The sequence below is a fragment of the Nerophis lumbriciformis genome, linkage group LG14 (assembly GCF_033978685.3).
Source record: "Nerophis lumbriciformis linkage group LG14, RoL_Nlum_v2.1, whole genome shotgun sequence".
Classification (NCBI taxonomy): Eukaryota; Metazoa; Chordata; class Actinopteri; order Syngnathiformes; family Syngnathidae; genus Nerophis; species Nerophis lumbriciformis.
Genome location: NC_084561.2, coordinates 34,569,921 through 34,578,778, shown reverse-complemented (window position 1 = coordinate 34,578,778; position 8,858 = coordinate 34,569,921). Strand labels below are relative to the sequence as shown.

General features: G+C 40.4%; 2 protein-coding genes across 3 annotated transcripts in view; both read right to left on the bottom strand.

Moving 5' to 3' along the window:
• The window catches only part of lg14h8orf82 (linkage group 14 C8orf82 homolog), a 28,719-nt gene extending 26,988 nt beyond the window's left edge, over positions 1 to 1,731 (bottom strand). The window contains exon 1 of one of the 2 annotated variants that reach the window (XM_072914702.1): positions 391 to 1,731. In XM_072914702.1, coding sequence (XP_072770803.1) covers positions 391 to 448 — 58 coding nt within the window. In that variant the 5' untranslated portion in view covers positions 449 to 1,731. The remainder of the gene's footprint in view (positions 1 to 390) is intronic. The other variant, XM_072914703.1, reaches the window with a different exon arrangement.
• Positions 728 to 8,858, bottom strand: part of LOC133616386 (PH domain leucine-rich repeat protein phosphatase 1-like) — a 52,779-nt gene continuing 44,648 nt past the window's right edge. The window contains exon 17 of the mRNA XM_061975568.2: positions 728 to 2,880. Coding sequence (XP_061831552.2) covers positions 1,792 to 2,880 — 1,089 coding nt within the window. The 3' untranslated portion in view covers positions 728 to 1,791. The remainder of the gene's footprint in view (positions 2,881 to 8,858) is intronic.

The window sequence follows — 8,858 nt, the reverse complement described above, 5'->3', positions numbered from 1 at the left end:
TTCTTTTTTATTCAAGAAAATGTTCTTAATTTATTTATCTTATTTTATTTCATTAATTTAAAAAAAAGGATCTTATCTTCACCATACCTTGTTGTCCAAATTAGGCATAATAATGTGTTAATTCCACGACTGCATATATAACGGTATCGGTTGATATTGGAATCGGTAATTAAGAGTTGGACAATATCGGAATATCGGCAAAAAGCCATTATCGGACATCCCTAGTTCTGATACCAGATTTGAAGATGACGGCGAGCCACAAAGCAGCGAATCCACCAGATGTTGCCTCACTGATCATAAAACCATGAGTTTTAAAATCGGGATCTAGGTTTTCATGACCATCTTTATTAAAGACATCAGTCAACATGATGGAGTTGTCAGGAAACTTACATGTTTTAAGAGCTTCCCTGTGAAGTTTTTGAGAATGACGTAACAGTTCTGAGAACATTCACCGAGTCAGATCGGAACAGTCAGATCCTCTTGTTCAGCATTTACTCACCACTCTGTAACACAAATGGAATAACAGCCTTCTGAAATACATCTTTTTCTCTCAGAGAACAATAGCATGAATCAGTGACCAGGTCACTTTAAGACTTTGCAACTCTTTGGAGTTAAACTAACCAGACCCTCCAGGATTTCGAGATGTTGCAATTGCTCTAATTCTCGCAAATTTAACCACTCCAAAAATGATGTGCAACGTAGAAACTTTGTCCAATCCCTGCAATTGTTCTGCCAATTAAATGTTTCCCTAGTACTCGTCTAACCAATCAGATGGGTTTCTGCATGGTGCACTTCTTTGTTTACATTAACAGAGTTGTTGAAGTGTGATAATCTATCCTTTTATAATCTCCGCTGTAGATTGTACTAAAAAAATTCCCAATCTTCTGCAAGCAATGTGTTGTAACAAAGATGAAAGTTCACGATCAATGTGCAACTTTGATGCAGACAGCGGCCAATAAGGAAGCCTTTGGTGGCGTTTGTTTTGCCAACTCTGCACAAATTTGTGTCAATTGGTCACACTTGTAAAAAAAAAAAAAAAGCCTGCAGATGAAACTAACTGTAAAATAACATTGGTAAATATACTAAGATTGTGGATATAGTTTAGAAACAGAATATATTGAAAATGACCCCTCTACCATGTTTCATTAAAGTACGTCGTTTCAGGAGATTATAAAACAAACGCTTACATAAGAGAAGTCAGTGCACAGCTTGTGTAAGGCGTCATTTTTATAGTAAGTTGTTACTTATGTGCATTGTGTAGTCTTCTGCATAATTGATTTTTAACTGTGAACATGTTTTTCCTCAGGCTTAAACCCTAGCAGGAATAACAATTATTTGAATAAAGCCTATTTTGCTATTTATGTGTAATATGCTTTTCTTAATCTTTGTTCATGAATTACTTCAACAGATCTTTCTCTCATAATTACACAAAAACAACATTTTCTTGCACCTTTCACTTTCTCCTGCAATTCTACCGCAACTTCCCTTGTCAGGATTTTAAGGCCGCAACTCTCTCAAAAAGAGGCCTGTGAAATCCTGGAGGGGCTGACTTGACAACCGGGGCCAAACGATGTGAGCGTCAACCAAAAACGTACCATAGTCAAATGTACTGTAACACATCCAATAACTAAATGTGATGATTTAATTAACATGACTTGTAAAAAATTGCATTGACTTTTCTGGGGCGTAGATTTAACTGTAGAAAAAAAAAGAGCAAATAAAAAAAAAAAAAAGTCTTCTGAGGTTTTGGACGAAGTAGAAAATGAATGAAAGTGAGCTACATCTAGACTCTTAGAGCGGTGTGATGAAATAGTCTACAGGTTTCTGGTAGGTGGGTGCTTGCTGGTTGGAAGTCTCCATCTGCTCCTGTTGCTGGATCATCTGCCGCACTTCCTCCTCCAGCTCGGGTGGAATGATGAGCTGATCGTCAGGGTCCGCTTGGGCGGGAGCATTGAAGTAGCCTCCTTGCTTCCTGACGGGCGCGTCTGCCGCTTCCTCGATGACATCCTGGTTCCTCCCTTGGCAGGCGACAGAACCGTTCGCTCGGGCCCTGCGGCCCAGAGTGCCCGATCGAGTCTCCCCGCCGAGGCAGGGGGAGGACGGAGCACTGAGGAATTCGGGGGGAGGTGAAAGTTCACGGCCGGGAGCGATGGATTGAGGAACCCTTGTGGACGAGGACATATGCAGGAGACCCCTGTGGACGTCAGCTTCAACCTCCACGCGACTCCCGTTAGAGAAGACCCCAGGAATGGGCTCCTCGTCTTCGCTGTCGAGCCCGTTGTCGGACAGCGCTCCTGAGCACTGCCTCTGGAAGCTCCCGGTGCCGCGGGCGACTCGAAGCGTGCCGCTCCTTCCTGCCAGGTTGGGATGAGACGACTCCATTTGGAGAAGTGGCTCTTCAGACGAAGCTGTGGAGCCCACCTCGCTGCTCATTTCAGACATGCTGAACTCGCTCGACTCGCTGACAGTTCCCGAAGAAGCATGCAGCGGCGCTACCCCGCCCACGTCGCCGCTGGCCGAACAGGGGTGTGTGCCCGAACCCGGACCCGGAGACGGAGGCGGCGGCTCACAGCAGCTGCAGCGGTCTCGGGCGACACTGAGCTGCACCACGACAGCGCTGAGGCTGTCGGAGCAGCCGAAGCTCTGAGCCAAAGTCACAAGCTTCTTTGCGGCGGCCAGGGCGTCTGGAACATTCCTGACGGCTTCCACCGCCTCGCTGGGAGACAGCATGTCCCACAGGCCTCGGCTGCCCAGCAGAATGAACTCATCCTGTGGGGTGAGCGTTACCGTGGAGACATGTGGCCGGGGGGTTACTGATGGGCACAGGAAGGAATATCCCATAATTCTGGTGGAGTCGGTTACGCCGGCAACTTTATTGTCCTGCAGAGACAAGAAGACACTTTCAGTCAAATATGCAAGCTCTGCAAAAACTGAAATCTAAGTAAGATGAAATATCTCAAATAAGGGTGATATTTGCTTATTTTCTGTCTGATAAGATAATTCTTCTCACTAAGCAGATTTTATGTTAGAGTGTTTTACTTGTTTTAAGGGTTTTGGTCCTAAATGATCTCAGTAAGATATTACAGCTTGTTGCTGAGATTTTATGACCTATATTGAGTAAAACATGCTTGAAACTAGAATATCAACTATTGCAAAGCTGTGTCATCAACACTCACAAGTATAAAACTACTTTTTTAAAGTAATAATTTGGAGCACTACCTCTTCCGGGACACTACAATATACACCCCCCGCTACCCCCTACCCCCCACCTCAACCCCGCACCCCACCTCAACTTCCTCATGCTCTCTCAAATAGAGCATGTCCCAAATTCCAAGCTGCTGTTTTGAGGCATGTTAAAAAAAATAATGCACTTTGTGACTTCAATAATAAATATGGCAGTGCCATGTTGGCATTTTTTTCCATAACTTGAGTTGATTTATTTTGGAAAACCTTGTTACATTGTTTAATGCATCCAGCGGGGCATCACAACAAAATTAGGCATAATAATGTGTTAATTTCACGACTGTATATATCGGTATTGGTTGATATCGGAATCGGTAATTAAGAGTTGGACAATATCGGCATATCGGCAAAAAAGCCATTATGGGACATCTCTAGTGATTATAATGTAATGTAATCATAATATATAATACAAAAGCAAGTAACTATTTAAAAGGATATACACTTTTGTTACTCATTACTGTAGAATTGTTTATCATTGTACTGTAATTGGAAGGTAAATAATCATCCTGAATAAATAAACAAAAAATAAGATGCACTAATTTCTGTAAGCAAAAATGTTACTTAAATATTGAACTTCTTAAAGCGCATTTTTTTCACAGTTGGGAAAACAAGGTCAGACGGTTTTTTGTGTGTTGCCATCGCGCGATCACGGCATTCTCGCTCGTTCGTCCGTGTTGATGGGCGCGTATTACCAATCCAATTTGAAGCTGAATTATTCCTACATTTTTTTCCTCCTAACTTGTGTTTGCGGCACAATTCACCGGCGAGTCATGAGTAGGGAGGCTGTCTGTGCTTCCTGTGTGTGTAAATCTGGCGCCCGCCAAGACAAAGATTGTAAATGACTGAAAAGAGGGCTCGCTGTGTTCAGTTAATTCTACTGTTAAGTCAATGCGCGAGTGATGTAAAGAGTGAGACCTCTTTCTCCTCTGTTTGAAGGGACAGACTAACAAACGAGGATTGGCGAACATGTCTGTCACACAAATGCCGGTCAGAGTAGAGAAAAAAACCAAAAAAACCTTCAGCCTCTCGCAGTTATTTATCGCACTAATTAAAACCTTGACGTTGATTTGATGTCGATTAATCGTGCAGCCCTAGTCAGTAATGTTATTCATGGTGGTGTTTCTAAATGACATACAGTCAGCAAAGACACCTTAGGCATAACTGGGTGTGAGAGTGACGCTATTGGTGGAAAAAAGAAAGAAGTATGTAGTGTTAGAACTGCAATGTACAAAAGCCAAAACCAGTGAAGTTGGCACGTTGTGTAAATCGTAAATAAAAACAGAATACAATGATTTGCTAATCCTTTTCAACTTATATTCAATTGAATAAACTGCAAAGACAAGATATTTACTTTGTTATATTTTGCAAATATTAGCTCATTTGGAATTTGATGCCTGCAACATGTTTCAAAAAAGCTGGCATAAGTGGCAAAAAAGACTGAAAAAGTTGAGGAATGCTCATCAAACACTTATTTGGAACATCCCACAGGTGAACAGGCTAATTGGGAACAGGTGGGTGCCATGATTGGGTAAAAAAGCAGCTTCCGTGAAATGCTCAGTCATTCACAAACAAGGATGGGGCGAGGGTCACCACTTTGTGAACAAATGAGTAAGCAAATTGTCGAACAGTTTAAGAACAACATTTCCCAACAAACTATAGCAAGAAATTTAGGAATTTCACCATCTGCGGTCCGTAATCTCATCAAAACGTTCAGAGGATCTGGATAAACCAACATTGAATGCCCGTGGCTTTTGATCCCTCAGGTGGTACTGCCTCAAAAACAAACATCAGTGTGTAAAGGATATCACCACATGAGCTCAGGAACACTTCAGAAAACCACGGTCAGTAACTACAGTTGGTCGTTACATTTGTAAGAGCAAGTTAAAACTCTACTATGCAAAGCGAAAGCCATTTATCAGCAACACCCAGAAACACCATGGCTTCGCTGGGTCCGAGCCCATCTAAGATAGACTGATGCAAAGTGTAAAAATGTTCTGTGGTCTGACGAGTCCACATTTCAAATTGTTTTTGGAAACTGTGGATGTTGTGTCCTCCGGACCAAAGAGGAAAAGAACCATCCGGATTGTTATAGGCGCAAAGTTCAAAAGCCAGCATCTGTGATGGTATGGGGGTGTATTAGTGCCCAAGGCATGGGTAACTTACACATCTGTGAAGGCACCATTAATGCTGAAAGGTACATACAGGTTTTGGAGCAATCTCCCATTGAAAATGTGTGGCACATTATGAAGCGTAAAATACGACAACATAGACCCCGGACTGTTGAACAACTTAAGCTGTACATCAAGCAAGAATGGGAAATAATTCCACCTGAAAAGCTTCAAAAATTGGTCTCTTCAGTTCCCAAACGTTTACTGAGTGTTGTTAAAAGGAAAGACGATGTAACACAGTGGTAAAAATGCCCCTGTGACAACTTTTTTGCAATGTATTGTTGCTATTAAATTCCAAGTTAATGATTATTTGCAAAAAAAATAATAATTTGCAAATCATTGTATTTTGTTTTTATTTACGATTTACACAACATGCCAACTTCACTGGTTTTGGGTTTATGGCTTTGGGTTGCAGGGGCTGGTGATGGGATGATCATTACATCATCGTCTAATTTGCATGTATTTTTAACAAATGTGTTTATAAATACAAATTAACTCCTGTTGCTTATTTTTGTGTTTATTTGCATGTGAGGGAGGTCGGAGGGAGCACCAGCTGTAAAGGAGGATACATACTTTCACGTTCGAATCTCTTAATATGTTCTATAAGACCCAAAAAGTTGCCAGTTTTGTTGTCACTTCTTTGGAAAACAAGAGGGGTCTGAATACTTGCTAAATATAGTCACAAAATCCCTAAATTGTCAAAACATTCTCTGTCTGACAGCTGCGTATGAGGTGTGTTAAAGAACAGTTACGATGCCCTCTACTGTTCGGAGTTCGGAACGACAAGCTACATTCACAGACAGTCCCATTATAATGTGTTTATAAGCGAGGGCAACAGGTGGCACTAAATCATTTTGTGGCAATCCAAACTTAAATCAAAAAATGTATGGAAAACAACTTTGCAAATGTCAGTGAGTATGCGAGTTATGCTGTTATTGTTGACCTTCTAAAAAGCAGTAACATTTCTCGGGATGCACACACATCAATATTGTTATTGTTTATTGCACTCCACCGTTTTAAGATTTGCATCTACTGTGTTTGCATTTTTTGAATGCTATTCTCACTAAAGTATGTACGAGAGGATATACTGTACACTTTTTTTTATCAAGCATATTTATCAATGCCACTGTTCTAATAAAGATCTTACTATCCACAATGAACACTTGATCGGATTGGGATACTTCCGGTATATTTACATTTAAATCTTCATGAATACATTTTAAATAAATAATGAATAAAGAAACAGTTATTGCCTGAGTGATTAATAAAATACTCTTGTGTGTCACGTATCTATATTAAAATAACATCTGTTCCGGTTAAAAAATCGTATTGCAAATGCTATGAAACGCTCAGCCTACAATATTATGTCGATGCTAACAAGGAGACATATTAATGCCTCAGAATCTGAAGTAATATTTGCAAGTATATGGATGATAGGATCGTTTTTAATAATAATGTCAAGACATTTTAGAAAACAGTTGAGATGGCTGAGCATAATACAATTATCAAACAAATCTGACAAAACTTACTTTTAATTCTTAATATACAGAAAATAATGTGTGTATTTTCCTAATGACAAACAATAATGGTGATAGATAACATGTACCTTATTTTCCGGACCATAGGGCGCATCGGATTAAAAGGCGCACTGCCGATGAGTGGGCCTAGTCTAGGGATTTTTGGCAAATATCGGCAGCCGATCCGATCTAAATATCGGATCGGCTGCCGATATTTGCCAAAAATTGCGTATCGGCAAGGCATGGGAAAATGCCGATCCAGATCCAGTTTAAAAAAAACTCCGGTCCGTGTTTTCCAACGCACCGATTTAAATAATACATTCCACTTTTCTGCTGCTCCGTAATTTCCGTTCCGCATTTTCCAGCACACCTTCAACACATCCACAGGTCTGTGAATTCTCACGCAGTTGCTTTTAGCTGCTGGCATTACACGACAGGCTCTTCTCACTCTTTCCTGTGTCTCCCTCTCACAGACAGCAAGTGCACCTTCTTACACACGTCACATACTGTCACGACATACGTCACATACTGTCACGTCATACATCACATACGTATACGTCCTCCCCGAGCAGAGAGGTAGCAGCATGGCTAACGTTAGCTGTGATGCTAGCGCAGCCGTGCAAGCAACGCTCCCTCTAAGGTGCTCGCCTGTGCAATTGCGCACTGTTTAAGCGTCCTCTGCGCATAGCAAATCTATGCCACGCACAAAATCTAATAAAAAAATAAGCGCATAACAATTTTCGACACACGGACACGACAGAGAAAACAGTTTTCGTCATCATTGTTCAAATATTGTGACGTCTGTCGAGGCGCTTATCTCCATTCGGTGCCACACGCCCACACCATCAAAATGCTGAGGCAAAAATTTCCACATCAACACCGTATGAAAAAATTAGTGATTTTTTTAGTTGTGATTTCCTTCTCTGCATGAAAGTTTAAAAGTAGGATATATTAATGCAGTATGAAGAAGATTGTTTTAATGTAGACATGCAAGCCTTGAAAGAAAATTTTTAAAATCAAAATGCAAATGGGAGCATTTCTACCCTATATTTTAACTTTAGATTTATTCTCATATCAAACTCTTTTGGCTGTCTTTTTGACACTTGTATCCGGCGCCCCCCTCCACACCCTGGATTATAAATAATGTAAATAATTCAATGTGATTATCTTGTGTGATGACTGTATTATGATGATAGTATATATCTGATAGTATATATCTGTATGGACCCCGACTTAAACAAGTTGAAAAACTTATTGGGGTGTTACCATTTAGTGGTCAGTTGTACGGAATATGTACTTCACTGTGCAACCTACTAATAAAAGTCTCAATCAATCAATCAAAACACATAGAATCATCATACTGCTGTGATTATATGCATCAAGTGTTCATTCAAGGCTAAGGCAAAAATCGAGATATATATTGTGTATCGCAATATGGCCTTAAAATATCGCAATATTAAAAAAAGGCCATATCGCCCAGCCCTAGTTCAATGATGCCATTTCTGTTTGTCATGTATAATTTTGTCTATTTTGTGTTTATCCTTGAATAAACAGGTCAGTTTCTTGTTACCAACCATTGTGTATTATTCAAACTCCCCTAATTCAGCTGGCTAGTTGTTATCAAGAGTACTAAAACCCTTTTCAACATGATTCTGACAACTAAGTAGGCTAAATAACTTTAAACTTTAATACATGCTCGGATAGGCCAGTATCGGTCAGTATCGGTATCGGTCAGTATCGGTATCGGATCGGAAATGCAAAAACATTATCGGTATCGGATCGGAAGTGCAAAAACCTGGATCGGGACATCCCTAGTCTAGTCAGGTCTATTTTCATACAAAAGGCGCACCGGATTATAGGGCGCATTAAAGGAGTTATATTATCTTTTTTTTCTAAATTGAAAACACTATCTTGTGGTCTACATAACATG